This window comes from Lactuca virosa, chromosome 5 (assembly GCF_052849685.1).
Source record: "Lactuca virosa cultivar CGN04683 chromosome 5, Lactuca_virosa_CGN04683_v6, whole genome shotgun sequence".
In the NCBI taxonomy this organism is placed as follows: domain Eukaryota; kingdom Viridiplantae; phylum Streptophyta; class Magnoliopsida; order Asterales; family Asteraceae; genus Lactuca; species Lactuca virosa.
In genome coordinates, this window is record NC_136430.1 from 247,798,952 (window position 1) to 247,818,174 (window position 19,223).

Below are 19,223 nucleotides of genomic sequence, written 5' to 3' on the forward strand. Positions count from 1 at the left end.
GCGGATCCCTTTGGGGACCAGGGGAGGCCATGGCCCCCCCGTTTTTTTTATCTATTAATACTTGCTTAGTAATCTACAAATCTAAATTACCCATTAAATTATTCAAAAAAGAAAGGTTCCATACAAAATTGAACAGAAAATGATACTTAAATAAAATAACTTGAATTTTTTAGAATAGCTAAATCTCCTACTTAGAAGGAAAAGATATCTACCAAAATTAAATTTAAAATTTGAAGTATTTAACAAGGAAGAACAAAAAAACGAAAAGGTATCTAAAATAAAACTGAAACTGTGACCCTTGAACATCATCATCGACACCTCTCTTCTCGTCCTCTTCATGACTATGGATTTCTTCTCTTGTATCATGTATCATCTTCTTCCTCAGTCACTAAATGTTGCCACCATTGAGACTCAACCTCTCCGACCTCTAAGACTTCGACCGTCTAAGCACCTACATGATTTGATTTACCTCTACATCCTTGCTTACTTGTAAGTCCACACCAGAGTTGTTCTTTCCCTTATTGTCTTCAGTCTTGTTCGATTTCTTATGAAGAGATTTCTTTAGATATAATGGTATAAAGAAGAGTATAATTGAGTAAAGTACACTGTGCTCTTTGATACGTGTCTATATAATATGACTACAACTATATTAGTTTTTGAATATTTTTTACTAGACTAGATGCCTAGATCATTAATAAGTTACACCCTAATGTGTTTACAAAATAGGTTTTAACTTATAGGCCTAATGCTAGAATTTGATATAGATGGCTTTCATTATTCTTTTTTACGTTTGCTTTATTGTTTAGTTGTCTAGTTAGGGTTTAGGATATAAATAAATTTATTATTAAAAATAAACAAAAATATTAAGGTTTTATGAAAATCCAAAAAAATAATTTAGATCAAACTTTATTGGTCATTGTTAGTTAATTAAAGCTTCATAAAACTAATTCTCAATTGTTATAAGACTAATTCATTAACAAAAAGTATAAAGTTTCATATATATATATATATATATATATATATATATATATATATATATATATATATATATATATATATATATATATATGAAACTTTATACTTTTTGTTAATGAATTAGTCTTATATATATATATATATATATATATATATATATATAATTGTTAAATGAGAAAAACATGTTTATATAATTTTGATTTGTAATTTTGTTTCGGCCCCCTAATGAAAGTGGTTGTGTTCCGACCCCGTTCTTTTTTCTCGACATTACGAAATTTGTCATAGGATTTCGGACTGGTTCTTGAAATTTCGAAGGAGTTGTGCTGCTTTTTGAGTTTTCCTATAACCATTTTACGATTCCTCTATAACATTAAATAACTACATCTTTTTAGGTATAGAACTTTCATTTGTTATTTTATTTATCCGTTTCTTATTTTGTTTAAAACTAAAAAATAATTCATAATTCTTTTTCATGATAGGTCATGGAAAATTTTCCTATATAAATGTTAAATGAAATTAAATTTTTAGGTGGTTCCTAGGACCCACTTTGATATATGCTAGATTCGTCCATGCTTGTAGATGTCAAATGTACTAATACGTCACCCAAAAACTATTTGTTTGGAAAATACCGACAAACGATTCATCGAAAGAAATTATATGCCGCTGCATCGCGCGGATATCCTACTAGTATATATATATATATATATATATATATATATATATATATATATATATATATATATATATATATTATTTGTAGACTACCGATTCTTTAAATGAACAATTACCGATGCTACCATTTCTACTATTTTATGCTCAAAACATCACAATAGTCTAATAATCTATTAGAAGTTAATAGTTTTTACCGTGGAATTTAAATTTATTTAAAATGAATCATAGTTATATGGAAAGTAGTATCTTAACAATTTCGAAATACACACATTACAATATTTATTTAAACAAAGTTATTGAAGGTAAGCAATCTAAACGAATTCGTACAACACAATAAGCAAACATGATACTCTTCGAATGTGAGTTACAAAGCGTTATTGGAAAACCACTTCATAAGCATCTTTAAACATTCTTGGTTTATAATCTGTAGCTGTGTGACCTCCTCCCTTTAACAATAGAAATTTATACACCTTCATGATGATCATAAAATAAAAAGCTTCTTTTGTCTCATAAAAATAGCAAACTTTCTTTTGTTTTCGTAATGTTTATGAGTACGTCATCCACATCAAGAAGATATTGAAATGTAAAGTTCACACTTATTGCTATATTGAAAAAACAGTCAACCTCTTTAAAAATCCATATATTACCATTTTCACGAGACAATAGCACAATGTGGTAGATAAGTTATAATTGAAGGAAGATTTCACACCTTTACAGTAGCAAATGTTAAGTTGTAGTCATTATGTGAATATTTCATAGTGTAGCTGCAAGAGAATAAGATAAAAAAATATATATATTTAAAAGATTAGTAACTAATTATAGAATTTAATATGATGACAATTAATCTTCTCTTTCCTAATGAAAACACAACTAACCCGGCTACTTGTTCGTCAACAAACCAGGGTCCCCAACCATTCTTGACTAACAAATTTAGTGAGTTAATCCAATTTAATGTACTCAAATAGGAAACAATCATGTCTTGATCTCCACTGCACGATCAGAGAAATAAAAAAAAAATCCATAATGTAAAGGATATTTTTTTGATTTCAAGTTCTATAAATACCATGTGCATTCATGAATAATGTCGATCAATAGTAGCTATAGTTACTTACACAAATAGTAACTAAATCTGAGATATGTGACAAAGACTTATAAAAATTAAGAAAGATAATGAATAAAAGTAATAACCTATATACAAGAGCTCGACAGTTTTTATTAGCAAGGTGTCGATGATAGGCAACAGTACTCCATATATTGTGTGTGTATGAAATGGGTTCTTGGTTATAAAAAAATTGCAGGCTTCCATTGCATAGCACCCACTCAGTTTCATTAAATACCTGGTGTTTATGAGGTCATAAGATAATTATCCTAGATAATCAGGATGAACATGAAGATAGCCGACTATGAATCGAACTACAAACCTCACGGATGTGAAGTGCCTCTCGCACGTCTCTTCTATTAGCCCATACATATGGGTACATATGTATGTCATCCTGTGACAAGTATATATATAAAAGATAAATATCTTAAAAATCTTAATATAAAACATATAGATTTTCTTTTTAGAGTATATTAAATAATGATCAAGTTTGATATACTTATTTTTTTTTTGGAAATAATAAATCTCTAAAATTACAAAAAAATAAAAACAGTTTATTTAACAAAAGTGAAACTTGATTATCGTTAAATAATAATGATTATTAAAATATATAAAAATTGATAAAACATCTTGAAAGTCTAAAAAATACATTTCTTATACAGAAGTTTTGTGTTATTATTAGTATGATTTATTTTGTTTTATATTTTAAATTTTGAGATCTTATATATATATATATATATATATATATATATATATATATATATATATATAATGTATTCATTTTTTTTTTAGTGTCAGGTCGTTTATATATAATTGACCTCAAACGGTGATTATGTTATTTAGTTTGAATTCTGGATGACACTTTATTATTAATATATAATATTTGTTGTGAGTTGTGACGGCTAATTTATATTTAGTTCATATATAATTTGTCAATATTTTTATCATACACCCAATTTAGATGTGTACACCTACTAAATATAAACCTGGTTCCATCGCCTACTTAGTTGATACCTACATATCATAAATGATTAGTTTCTTTGCATATAATGTTAAGTTTAATCGTGGTATTGGTTGGTAAATATATTTTGTAACGTCCGCAGATTCGGGTTAATCAATTTAGAGATAATAAGTGTTAAAATGACTTTTTGATAGAATATTATTTAGAATAAATAATCATAAACAAAATATAGTATATGTCACAACGATTCCGTACATATAATGAACGTTGAAATCCGACTTATAACGATGAAGTTATGACCCGTCGAAGTTTTGCGACAAAATCGGCACGGCTCCGCGTATCGTTAAAAGTAAATTTTTGACAAAATACATTTTATCCTTAGCGATCTAAACGAAAGTCGTATTATATGTTAAACCAAGAGCGTGCATATAGAGAACGTCCAAATCTGACTTTATTTGAGGAAGTTATTAATTTTTCTAAGATTTTGCATTGCAGTATACAACCCGGAAATCGAATTTTAGATCAATCGATTTTTAGCCGACACAGCCTAAACAAGAATCGAAGATCTCGTTAGTAGGAGCTCAACGATATAAAGAAAGTCAAAAACGGACTTCGGATGACAAAGTTATGAATTTTTAACGGACTTTAACTGTCTAAGCCTGATAAAATATAACTTTAAAAATAAATTCAAAATTAGCCGACGGAGTCTAAATGAAAATTGTAGATCCCGTCGATACCTACGCGTGGATATAAAGAACGTCAAAAATGGAGTTTGCATACGAACGTTACGGATTTTAGAAGATAATTAGTTTTTGGAGTAACCAGCGAGTGACACGTGGCACCATCACAACCACACCTTCTTCCTCACGGCTTCGCACGAGATCGCGACGCCTTGATTTCAACACTCCGTGTTGCACAATTTCACAATCTATAAATAGAGGCGCAAAACACTCCATTTCTCACACCATTCTAACCCATTCTCTCTCAAACCTCCCCAAACCCTCAAGGCTTTTCCCTAGCATCTCCCAGGTGCTAGAAGCGAATAAGCTTTATGCATACAGTTTTGCGGTTTATCATTTCCAGTTCTTAAAGGAAGGGTCCGGCTTGACTGCACAGCATCCCCCTATGATTTTCTGCATTGATGACTATTGATTTACACTGATGATTGTGTTACATTTTGCTATTATTGATTTTAGAACATACATTGTGTGGATTTGATGGTTCGAAAAATGAAAATTTTTATTAGTATTTTTGGGATGTTACAAAAATGAAATTAGAATCTTTTGCTTAGAACTATCTCGTTTTAAAAGGTTTTATACTTAAGCTTAGGTACATAACAATCATATATTCACTTTTCTATATATATATATATATATATATATATATATATATATATATATATATATATATATATATATATGATAGAGAGAGAGAGAGAGGACAGTAATACATTACACCCTTCCATTTGAACTTGATGTAATGGCCAAATATCCATATCCATGGAGATCTTCTCAATAGATCTTAAGTCCCTCTTGAAAAGAGAAGGTTTGAAGGTATTTGAAGGGCCACAATATGGATCTAAAATGTATTCCATTTGAATTCTTTTGAGGCACTACATTTAAAAAATAAGAAACCATCTACCGAATTATATATTTAAGAGATGACGTTACCATATAGAAAGTTATCAAAGTTGAAGTCTAGCTCATGTACCTTATCTACCACATTAAGATCATGTATGCATAGACTATTGTTGGAATCCACATTCAAGTACTCCCCTCGACAATTTCTTTTTGCTGACTGCAAGAATTAACAACTTAATTAATGTATATATTTTAATATTAGTGGGTACAAGAAGTGCCTAGAATTCAATAAGAAATTGATATCCACACATTAACTATATTATACAACAACTGAAATATTCCTATTTACCTTATAGATGGCATCTGATAAGAGTGCTAGATGATGAGCAGATGGAATTCTAAAATTATATTCTGCACTTGTGTCTGTAACAGGGTTACCAATAATATACCCCTAGGTAGTAAAACATATATCAAAACAGTGATCCATGAAAAGATTACATAATACTATTTTCAGGCATTATCATGGTCAAATCCAATGCAATCAAGCTTAAGAAGCACAAATTTTTAATTTTATAATTTAATAACGAACTAATAGAAGGTATACACTAATAAAAAAATATGAAATTGGATTGATCCAACAGATTAATCATGCATACTTTGATGTTGATATGTGGTTCTTCTCCAACTTCGTTACCTACAAAAAAACAAGCTAAAAAGTAATGTATCTCGACATGACCCCTCATAAGAAATATCTTTATTTAGTTCGATATTAAGAAATACCTTTATATATTTCCTGAACAATCATTGGAACAAATAAGCCACCATAGGAATCAGCACCAACATATAACGGATTCTTGATAAATCTAGGATGATCATCAAACCACTGTTGGGAAAAAATCGATTTTAGTTTGTATCTATTTTTAAGCACATAGGTGGAGCTTTTGTGTATGCATTGAAAATTGTACATGGAAGTGTCTATCGGTGATAATTTAAATACCTAAACTACTTTACCTTCCTTAAGAATTGGTAACAAAGCATTGATGATAATGTATCATTTGTTATGTAAGCTTTTGGATATTTTGCATATGAGAATCCAGTCCCAGCAGGTTGATCAATTGAAATTATGTTTGCCACCTATAATTTTAACAGTGATTTTATTATATCACTAAAATTATACCTATTAGCTCGCTAACATCAAAAAAATTATAGAAAGGTATATTGGAAACATCAGCATCCAATAACAACTAGACACACCTTTGTCCAACTATAAGGATTTATCTCGAGCACGGGGTTCTCTGGAGTGGAATTTGCATAGTTGAAATTGAACGGGCCTATGAGCATTAACACATTAAATAGAAGGAAATTTTATAAATAAAACATTTTTTTATGTAAATACAAATATATCATGGCAATAGATACTAATTAATAACAATAAGTTATAAAACTTACTATAAAAGTAATGATGGGAAGCCATCAATCCAATGAAAACTCTTTTCGAAATGATAACGTTTGTCAACTAAAGGATCATGATCTCATTCATAAAATAAAGTTTTTTGTAATATCCATTCTGCTAAATGAGAAGTAGATAAATAGAAAACAACACAAATGATTTTAAGATGGAAACATTTTCAAGAAAATCCACCAAGCACAAGATGATATATTATTAATCGAACAAGTAGGGGATGATACATTTCAAGAAAATTAATGGAAGGATATGATTTTTGGATGCCTATGTTGAAAGTAATAGCCTATTTAAAGACTAGTAACCAGAATCATATGCTAATGCCAACGTCATACCTACCAATTCTAACAAATAATAAGATAAATTTCCTAATACTTGGAGAAAAAAAATAAGGGAAATGCTATAACAACTAGTAGGAATTTGGATCACCAAATAAATAACATTAATATTGAGAAAAATTCCCTCTTCGAAGAAACAACGAAAAATTTATCTCCTTGGATATCTGATACTTGACATGATGTTGGCGATTTCTTATCATCAATGTTATTTAAGTGTAATGGGATTTCTTTGTTGACAAAAAGTGATCTTGATAAATATTAAATAAGTAATGAAGGTGTGGAGTACACACTTGTTTAAGTTTGATCAAGTTTCAAAGTACGTTGTCATTTAGGGGCGAAGCCCCTGAACGAACGGGAGTCCGGGGGCAGCGCCCCTGGGAGCGGGGTCCAAGGGGCGGCAGCCCCTGGCTGGGGTCGAGCTGTCATATGGCAGTTTTCAGAAAATTGATTTTTCAGATAACAGACCATTGGTTTGACCCTTATCCATATATCCGTTTTTATGACAGTTTTTATAGTTTTATGACAGTTTAAAATTGTCATATGACAGTTTTCAGACAAAGATCTTAAAAGTTGGTTTTTGGTCTCATTTCTGGTACATACAAAAATATCATCAAACATTCTTTGTTCTTGTCTCTCTAAGTCTTATCCGATTAAAGATTGGGAGTACCACCCAAATACTTTAATCTGAAAGTGAAACCGCAATTCTCAGAATTTCCAAGGCTATTTTATCCTGATTTTCATACACATGCCTCATCGGAATGCACTTGAGCACCAACCAAATTTTGAGTAAAGTTCAAACTTTAAAACAAGAAATGGATTTGTCATCATTGAAATAGGGTTATTATATATTTATATGTACTTATTTTTCATACATTGATGTATAATCTCAGTGTGCTTTGTTCTCTCATGAAACATAGAATTATTGGTAAGGCTTATACCAGTTTGACTTTCACAAAATATATACGGAAATGAAATAATATATCATCAAATATGATAATAAAAACCTCTTATCTAAGTACTTTTTTGCATGCTTCAAAAACCACCATTTGATAAACTTCAACTATCTAAAAGGCTACAATAGATTGTTAAGTTACTTTCCAGCTCATATCAGGTTCACCACTAGTGAAAACATAACATGTGAGTGACCTTATTGTCTAAATCCTAAAATATGAATAAGAAAGCCAACAAGCCCTTCTTATGACTTTAAAAACTCCTAACAAGTCGGTATATGTATTGAGAAAGTATTTATAAATACACTAAACTATGTTTAAGTGCTCTTCACTAGGTTTTCCCATAAATAGACTTACAATACACGGTACACGGGATCAACCGGGAGAAAAGAAAAGCATTGCATACATAAGTAAACCAAAAATGTTGGAATAAGGAACCTTTGATATATAATTAACTTCAGCGTATTTATGCATCTAAACCGCTGAATATGGAGCGGGAAAGGGAACCGCACCTCGGAACACCATATCGGGGCTGCGGGAAAGGGGGTGCGGGGAAAGGGTAAGGGGAGGCTATCCCTCACTCTCTCTCCTCGTGTGATTGGTCAACCTTTTTTTAATTTTTTTTCAAGTTTTTAATATATATATATATATATATATATATATATATATATATATATATATATATATATATATATATATATATATATATATATATATACACACACTAAAAAATTATAAAAAAATTTATACTAAAATTCATGGTTTTTAATTCCTTACAAAACAAGTATAATATTTATATAATATATTTAAAAAATAATAAAAATAATTAAAGATAATGAAAGGTGACAATTTTCTGCCTTTTGGTGAATGAAAAGAGAATGATGGAAAACTAACATGACACTCAAAAAGTAAAAGACGATTCTTGACCATACCCTATGGTCTAATGGATTACTAATTGTTTTGTCATCATGCGTATTAAATTGATGAAGTAGTGTGTGTGTGTGTCTATATATATATACATATATATATATATATATATATATATATATATATATATATATATATATATATAGAGAGAGAGAGAGAGAGAGAGAGTCTGGTTCCGTGGGGACTTAAAAAATGATGAGGAATGCGATGACAATTCTTCACCACCCACTTCGTCAAAGGCATAATCGTCAAACCCGAATATTTGGTCGTAGTCCGTTCTCATATGACCCACGTATGTGGTAACTAATACAGACTCGGAGATTTAATCACGTGCGGTGAACGTCCATGAAATGTCATTTAAGTGGGTTTTATTATTTGTTTTCGTTTTTTTATTTTTTGTTAAAAAAATTAAAATGGATATATGCTCGGTTTTAATGTTTTTAATTTTTGATTTCGTTTTTTTATATTTTTTCGTTTTTTTTTAAATATCTTTACTAAATACTTGAAGGTACTAGTATTTTTCTTTATTTTTGTTTTTATTTCTTGATTTTTTTTGTTTTTATTTTTTGATTTTTTAAACTAAATATCGGTTTGAGTTTTTAACGTTTAACAATCATAAAATTTTATATAAGAAGAATATAAAGGATCATAATATTTTCCGTTCATACTTTTTTTGAATCATATTATTTTTGGATCATAAAATTTTGAATCAAATCATTTTTAATCATATGATTTTTGATCAATAATAAATTCAATAAAATATAATTTTTGTTCAAAAAAAAATTATGGATCATAATATATTTTGAATCATTTAATTTTAAATTATAAAATATATAATTAAGAATTATAAAATATTTGAGTCTAAATATTTTTATATCATAAAAAATTAAAGATCATAAACAAGTCGAATCAAAAGTTTTTTTTGAATCATAAATATTTTGAATCATCACATTTTGGATCATATTATGTTCAATATTCAAAAACTAATTTTTGAAAAATTCTTTTTACAAAGTTTCTAGTATATTGAGTAGAAGTATCCCTTAAGTTTTTATGATTTTTGGAGAATTTTTTTTTCTGAGTTTTTTTTATATATATAAAATAAAATAAAAAAATTCAAATTTTTATGATTGTGCTCATTTTGTAGAGAATTAAATTCTAAGAACTTTGGTTTTTGCAGATTTTTTTTTCAAAGAAAAAAAAAGTTATTGCCGAAAAACGAAGTACGTGGAACATCTATGTTTTATAAGGTACAAATCATGTTATGTTTCAAAATGGGTAAGAAGCCTTCATTGAAGTCGATTCCAGTGATCTAAATATACTTTTTTGTGAATATTCGTGTCTTGTATATCTTTCTTTGTCCGTTTGAGCAACACCTTTCTTTTCTTATAAACCTACTTGCAACATATATGTTTCTTCTCTTTTAGAAATTTCACTAAATCCTACGTATCCTTCTTTTCAATCGACTTTGTCTCATCATGCATATCTATTATCCACTTGTTAAAATCATCATAAATTATAGCCTAAGTATATGATGAATGCTTAGTATAGTTTTTTATTTCTTTTGATAAACTAAAAGCATAAGTAACAATATTTGTTGCATGAGTAAACCTCTTAGGAGGTTTGTGATTCCTTTTAGGGATGTTAAGGTGACTAAGGAATCGATGTGGTATTTTCATTAGTAGGTGTGATGTCTTGAGCTTAAGTATTTTCTTTATCTAGTGTGTTGCATGGACGATAATATGATCCACTTGGACATTTGACTCTTCTAGAATTTCAACATATTTGTTGGTAGATGTTTCATCATAAAACATAGCAAACTCTTAAGATAATCTTTTTTCTCATTAAAATGTTACTCTATTCAAGAGTCCATATCTTATAGCCTTTAACACCAAATTTGTAACCGAGAAAGATGCACTTGAAAATTTAGACTTTAACTTCCTGCTATCGGCATGTGATTAGGATGTTCACTAATTTTTTTAACACTCTAAGTCCAACTAGATTCTAGAAATCAGATTTCTACTGGTAGTTTCAATTGACAAGATGCTTTTTTCTCACCCTCGGTCACATGACTTCAGTCAAGCTCACTACAAATCTACAGAAGTCAGGCAGTTGATTGCCTTTGACCATACCGATTGAATTCCTCACTTTCCAATGCAGTAGAATTGAGAACTCATAAGTAATGTATATGTCCTATATTATGGAAATATAAGGTGATCGATATATGATAAAATATGTAGTAGAGAAAGTCATGTTCCCAAAGTCAAGTTTACATGCTTATATTAAAATATTGTACACTGCACCATCTAAGCGGACCACGTCAACCTGAACAAAGGAGCATGTGGGAGGTAAATCGCAAAACGCTCGTAGTATTTTGGGTGTGCCAGGTTTTGAACCTTAGACCTCATGTGTCATCAATATTTTAGTGTAGTAACGATTCTATTTTCAACAAGTTGAGTACTTTTTGGTTATGTTTTGAGACAATAGTTGCAGAGTGTACACTCGAATAAGTTAATAGGACTTGGGACCACGGGGATCCGAGGTATCACTTAGTGGAGTTCCTAGGGACAAAGGGCATCACCCCTAGAAGGATCCAGGGGGAGCCCCCTCCTGCTGCACGAGATTCACGTCTAATACTTGGGAGTATCGTTTCCCGTACTAACCGTCATCTTCTACATGTAAAAAGAAGAGTTGAACATTTCAGAAGATACATACAACAAGAAAACTGCTTCTTCTTCTTCTTCTCTCTACATATTGTCTCTCAAAACACAATCAATTGCAAGATAATTATGTGTTTCGAAATTTGGAATATGCTTGTAGTCTAAATTGATTTGTTTTTGGTTTATCCAAAATCAAATTTCATGATACCTCGGGCAATAAGGTCGAAATCACAGATTGTAGAAAGTGTTTCTCATACATGATCATTGAATTATCCAAGTTATTATTGATATCCGAAACCCAAAATCTAACATCTTGTATGGATTTCAACTCCTTAACCACTAGGCTCTTATCATATGGCTTCATTAAAAAGCATGAAACACACTATAGATATAACGGTCATGTTTATATGCTCAACTACACATTTTATTTGAGGAGTGTAAGAAAATTTGTAGTGTCTATTAATTCCTTCACTCTTGAATTATAACGCAAATTATTTTGAACAAAGTTCTATTTCATTATCAATGCACATCGTTCTTTTCCTACTTATTGATTTGTATTTCTATCATTGTCTTCCAGCATATGAAAGCTTAGAATGTGTATGATTTATGCTTGTAGAAGTGGGATAAAGTCATTTTGATTAATCGTTGATGATTTTCATCATGTAATTGGAACCATTAAGGGATCTGTTATGATATGCTCCTTATAAGTCTGAGTAGACATAATTAATATTGTTTGTGGCTGCGTGACATGTTGAGTTCCCCTCTTTTTTTTCCAAATGTGTAATTCTAGTGGAATTCTATCTATCATTTTCCTATAACCTTCGACAAGCCCATTATTTTCAAGTCTACCAATTCACACATATGTCTAAGTCGATAATATCAAACTTTGACAACATTAAACTTAGAAGTAGTTTCCAAAGTCATGCTTGTAGTCCCTAGAATATAATACATATCATTTTCTTTTCTTCAAGTTATCCTTTATCACAATATGAGAACTTTTTGTGATCTTCAAAACCTCTTCAACACCAAAATATTTGTATAATACATCATTGAATATACTTATATATATATAATGTTTCTTTTCATCTTTCCAATGTATCAAACACCAATTAGTGTTGTGATTGTACTAGCAAACAATATACATCTTGATATTACCCATACCCTCAGTCTTGTATGGTAATTTATCGAAATCTAGAGAAGATCCAACATTTTGAACTCTTTTTAATGGTGATAATCCATTATTTATGTGGACACATGTGGAAAGTTCAAGAAGAATCAAGAACTCGCTATCCATTCATGTCAGCACATCTAACAACAACAACAACAACAATAAGACCCTCTACTTCATAGCTACTATCACATGCATAACTTGAATAATTTCCATCTCATTTACCTTTTTAAACGCTTTTCATTCTTCTTTTCCTTGCTTAGAAGTTTGTAACAATAATATATATCATGCTAGTCCTTATTATACTATTTTCATGATTTAAATCTCCCTTTTGATTTATATATGCTCTCCTTGTCTTAGAAACTATTATTTGAGTTTTTCTCTTTTGATATACCACAAATGGACAAACCCTTCACTTGCAAACTTTTTGAGACATCAGTTGACATCATATATTTTATATTTTCCTTTATGTCTATGGCTTCATAAACGTCATCAAGATTGAGGGTATTGATAGTATAAAAACGTCATCTCTTAAACTGGAGTAAAAACTCAACACTGAACATAATAGGATAAAACCAAATTTTCCTCTTTACAATTAACTTCCATTGATTCTAGGTCAATTAAAATCTATTTGTAATAAAAAAATGTTTTAGCAGTTTCTTCTATCTTATAGCTAGGTTAGAAATAATTTCTGCATTCTAGTGAGATCTTTTTTCATGCATCTCTTCCGTTTTAGCCAAATGGCATTATATATTATTTTCCTTCAGGCACTCTTGCATAATTTTGTTATAAAGATAGAGTTGAATATGAGCTAAGGATTTATATTCTTTTTCTTGTGTAGTGGTCAAGTCTTCTTTTTCTTTTACTGCCTAATCTATACAACACATCATCATAATTTGTATGGATTAATAATACTCACATAATTACATATCATAATGAGAACCAGGTAACTAGATTTTATCATACAAATATCATACTTCATTGATATCATAGTGTCTACTAAAAGCTTTTGATGTTTAAATAAAGTCAACAGAAACCTTTCTAGGTTTAAGGAATATTGACTATAACATTTCCAGGTTTAAAGAAATCAAATTTTATGCCATTTATAGAAATATCGACTAGGATAGGAGAGAAGTATATAAACAGAAAAACAACACAAACAATTTTGGGATGAAAACCCTTTCGAGGAAAAGCACAAATCACAAGACAATATATTATTAATTGACGAAAAGGTGGAAAGAAGGGTTATAAGAAAACCAATGTAAAACAAATAATGAGAAAACTACAATAAAACCAAGATTAAATATATATATCCTATTTAAAGACTAACAACTCGAATATCATACACTAATTCTAAGCTATACCTACCAATCTAAAACAAATAATGAGAAAACTACCATAAAGCTAAGATGAACTAGGAGAATCTCGAATCACCAAATCAAGAAATAGTTGTAGATATTTTAACAGTTACTATTTTGGCATTTTATTTTTCGACGGGTTGGAGCCTTGAGAGTTATCTTTATCATTCAACTTTTTATAATTTATGTATAGTATGAAGTTAAAAAAGTGATATACTAGCTCAAATTTTATAATGAAAAGTTCGATACAGTTGCTATGGATTTTTCAGAAGTACTTAAAAGGTACACAATCTTAGATATACATGTATTAGATACTATACCATTATGTTAACAAAGTTTAAAAAAAATAATAAACTAAAGACTACAAAGTTTAACAATACCTGTATTAGACACAATCTTAGTAAGACCAGAACAGCCAGGCCCACCTGATAGCATAAACATGATAGGGTCGTTATCCGGGCTCCCTTCAGACTCGACGAAGTAATAAAATAACTGTACAACATCGGATTCTCCAACGCCAATGTAACTAAAAGTATATTAATGAGAGTATTAGAATAAAATTAGATCACCACAATAAAAATCTATGGGTTGTTATGAGAATTGAAATTGATTTTTATCCATATCTAAATCTCCTTAATTTAGGAAATTATTAACTACTTCATAATTATTGATTCTTTCAATACAACGTTGCAAAATCATTCTTATATTACTCAATTTTTCATAATACTTATTATTATTATATATATATATATATATATATATATGTATATATATATATATATATATATATATATATATATATATATGGAAAAATTCAATAGAGAACTATTATCAATGGTTGTCCAAGGAACCAAATATTTTTTCAAGTTTTAGCGATAATTGTTTATCGAAAAAAAAAAACTAAAAATATCTAAATTCATAACTTCATATTGTGAATGCTAAAAAATAAATTATATATTTTCGGATTCACCGTGTGAATTCATATTCATATTGTGAATCTGCACAGATTGACACTGTTAATTTGAAGAAAAAAGAAAGTAAATTTTTTTTATCGAATTTGATATTCTTGGAAAAAGGATAAAAAGTTATTAATTTTTTTTATGACAAAAAATAATCTCTAAAATTTTTTTAAAAAAAAAAGATTGGTTTCATGGTTAATAATGGTTCTCTATTGAACATTACCATATATATATATATATATATATATATATATATATATATATATATATATATATATATATATATATATATATATATATATATATGGTGTGGTTCATGTGAGAACTCATTTTAAAATGAGGACTTGTGAGGACACCTTAAAAAAATTGAAAAAAAAAATCTAAAAAAAAAATACAAATCATAAAATCGAGCATAGATCTAGGTCCGGGAGAAAAAAAATTACAAATTTTTTTTGTATCATTAAAATTGATCCATGATTCAATTTTAATTTTTTATTTTGCATCATTATGATCCATGATTCAATTTTAATGATCCAAATTTTTTTTTTCTAAACTTTTTTCTCCTGGACATAGATCTATGCTCGATTTTATGATTTGTATTTTTTTTAGATTTTTTTTTTCAATTTTTTTAAGTTATCCTCACGAGTCCTCACTTTAAAATTAGTCATCACCCGATCTTGTTCTATATATATATATATATATATATATATATATATATATATATATATATATATATATATATATATATATATATATATATATATATATATATAGGGGGCAAATCAATAGAAAATGCATAAAGGTTTGGAAACCCTAAAACCTAGAAAATCAATAAAAATGCATAGAAAAAAAATACTTTAAGATATCTAATATTTTTTTGGCTTTATAAGGCTAAAAATCGCAGGTTTTGGAACAAATTCGCTGAATAACAAATAAAAAAACAATATATATATATATATATATATATATATATATATATATATATATATATATATATATTCAACGATTTTATATAAAAAGTAGCGATTTTTAGTTTTATAAAGTCAAAAAAAAAAAAAAATAGATATCTCAAAGTATTTTGTTATATATTTTTAGGGTTTTACGGTTTTTTTTAGGTTTATGCATTTTCTATTGATCTTTCTTATCTCTCTCTCTCTCTCTCTCTCTCTCTATATATATATATATATATATATATATATATATATATATATATATATATATATATGGTGAGTTTCAATAGAGAACCATAATTAACCAATGAACCAATCTTTTTTTCAACTTTTAGAACTTATTTTTTATCAAAAAAAACTAAAAATTCAGAAAATCATAACTTCTTATCCTTTTTCCAATGATATCAAATTCGATAAAAAAAAATTATTTTATTTTTCGTCAAATTCACAATGTGAATCTTTGAAAATTCACAATGTGAATCTAAATTCACACGGTGAATCCGAAAAATATATTTAACGTTCACAATGTTAAGTTATGAATTTAGATATTTTTAGTTTTTTTTTTCGATGAAGAATAACCTCTAGAACTTAAAAAAAGATTTGGTTCCTTGGAGAACCAATAATTATGGTTCTCTATTGAACTTTTCCATATATATATATATATATATATATATATATATATATATATATATATATATATTAGCTTCATAATCAAATTAGTCATTATATATATTTTTTATTCAATTAAGTCCTAAAACCATCAATTATATTAATTGTGTCCCTTTTAATCGGTCAATAGGTCATCCACTTTCAAGAAAAAAAATTTTGGCATAGATTTTAAATTTTATTATAAATTTGGTCAAAATTTTGTAATTTTGGCCTAGATTTCCAAAATTTCTTGCGAATTCGTCCAAAATTTACAGTTTTGGCCCTTATTTCAAAAATAGGTGTTTATAAAAAATGCATACAAATATGTTTTTATAAAGAAATTTATACAAATATATTTTTTTAAGAAAACGTATACAAACACCTATTTGTGTGCATATACATACATAAATTTATACAAATCCGTTTACTATGAAATAATAGTTTGTATATATATTTTTTTATAAAAACATGATTGCATATATTTTTTTTTTATAAAATACGTGTTTATAAATATATAAATTTTAGTAAAGATCTGTTTGTATACAAATGCATTTATTATAAATATGAACCAAAAGTATATATATATATATATATATATATATATATATATATATATATATATATATATATCTTCCTATTCTAATAAAAGAATATTTTTATTCTCCTTTTGACATGTGTCATTTTATTAGGCCTCCTAATTAATGCATATTTGATTATTATTTTGTGATGTGTCACCATATTATGTCTCCTAATTAATGCATGTCATTTGTCAACCTATTTATTTTTTCATTTCAATTTCAAATTTTCCACTTTAATTACATTAAAATAAAAATTAATAAAAATTATAAAATGATATAATTTTACATGTTTATTTAAATCAATGATTATAATTTTATATAAATAAAAAAATCTCTTAATTTATAATTTATTTAAAATAACTGATTAATAATTTTGAGTTTTTACTATAAAATTTAATTAATTTTATAACCGTGGTTCTCACGGGTTATAAACTATATATATATATATATATATATATATATATATATATATATATATATATATATATATATATATATATAATCAAAGGAAAGCTTTACCCTGTTTCAAGTGACACATTAAGATCACCGGATAAACCTGGCAATGTTTTAATTAGGAACTTGGACTCAGTAACCTCCGAGAAAACTAGGAGAAGAAACAAACCAAGCAATACCAGACTCGTGAGCTTGTTAAAGAGGTTCCCAGGTTGACGTTGAGATTTCGACCATGGTGTCATGGTTGTTTTCAGCAAGAAAGGGTTAAAAGACAATGAGAGATTAAGAGAAGGCAATATTTTTTAGTCAAGATTCCTATTGGTTGTGTATTGTAATAATCTATATCATGACCATTATAAATAAAGAATAAAATTCCAAATAACTTTCTGATCAACAATGTGTAAGACAAAAAACATGTTTTTTTGCAACAAACATGTTCTCAACTTTATATCCATATTTGTTATTAATATTTTTTTTTTAAAAACGGCAAACGAATTAAAGGGAAGGCTATTCGTAATATTTCAACGAGCACCTCGGGTTCGAGCTCCTTTACAGGGCAAACCCAGCCCACATAGGAATTTCCAAAGAAAAATTCCCCACGTGTGGCATCACAAGAGGTAGTTTATGATAATCGAACTCCCAACCTCACGCCCCGCATGAATATAAAACTTGATGCATCAACTCAACTAGGTTAGACATCATTTGATGCATCAACTCAACTAAGTTAGACATCACTTGGATTTAGAAAAATCAACTAGGGTATGCAATGTTAAAAAAAACTAAAATAAAAGTTATCTTTGGCCCGATAATTCTCAGATTGACTAAACAATTTAAAGGGTGTCACAATACAATTTAAAAGTTGATATATAAAAATAATAATATTAAGATTATGTTAAAAGTGAATATATATATATATATATATATATATATATATTCTCTATCAGTTTTCAAAATTTTCAAACAATTCATTAAATCTTTGATAAATCGGTCAATACACGACTAACCTGTTTGATATATTCTCTACCGCTTTTGAAAATTTTCATCCAATTCTTTAAATTTTTGATAAATCGGTCAATATATGACAAACATATTTGGTAGAGGTTTTGCCTATAATGTATACCTTGGCAAAGTTTACTAACTTAATAGTACTAACGTTCAAAAACAAAAGGGTAAATTACACCAATCGTCCCTCGTGCACATGCTAGAAAGCATGTTTAGTCCCTATTTTCAAAAATTAACTCGAACAATCCCTTGTTTGGTTAAAAATTACAAGTTTCATCCCTCATTAATTTAATTTTGCACGCTTCATCCCTTACAGTGCCTGAAATGACCATTATGCCCTTTTGGTATTTATTTTCTGATTAATTTAATGTTCTTCTTATTATTGTTAACTAAAAAAAAGATAAATATTATGACCCACTTAATCTCTTTATTTCCTTTCCAATTCATTTAACGTTCTTCAAGATCCCGATCACCATATTCGTTCAC

The 19,223-nt window shown here is 28.2% G+C and overlaps 1 protein-coding gene across 5 annotated transcripts; it reads right to left on the reverse strand.

Annotated features, from left to right (window-relative positions):
* Nucleotides 1-1,854: 1,854 nt before the first annotated feature.
* Nucleotides 1,855-18,049, reverse strand: LOC145115170 (serine carboxypeptidase-like 13). Of its 5 annotated transcripts, none has more exons than XM_079051394.1 (15): nucleotides 17,905-18,049; nucleotides 17,802-17,838; nucleotides 14,528-14,673; nucleotides 6,542-6,618; nucleotides 6,299-6,421; nucleotides 6,068-6,170; nucleotides 5,944-5,996; nucleotides 5,637-5,738; nucleotides 5,418-5,504; nucleotides 5,158-5,319; nucleotides 3,069-3,140; nucleotides 2,836-2,984; nucleotides 2,523-2,636; nucleotides 2,357-2,411; nucleotides 1,855-2,093 (listed from the first exon to the last, which is right to left on the reverse strand). In XM_079051394.1, exons 1-15 carry the CDS (start codon nucleotides 17,975-17,977, stop codon nucleotides 2,022-2,024), a joined length of 1,425 nt encoding a protein of 474 aa, XP_078907520.1. In that variant the 5' UTR covers nucleotides 17,978-18,049; the 3' UTR covers nucleotides 1,855-2,021. The 5 variants fall into 5 exon arrangements, with proteins under 5 accessions (XP_078907520.1, XP_078907521.1, XP_078907518.1 ...); XM_079051395.1 differs by having other exon boundaries at nucleotides 17,915-18,029; XM_079051392.1 differs by having other exon boundaries at nucleotides 14,573-14,673; nucleotides 17,802-18,049.
* Nucleotides 18,050-19,223: the final 1,174 nt, after the last annotated feature.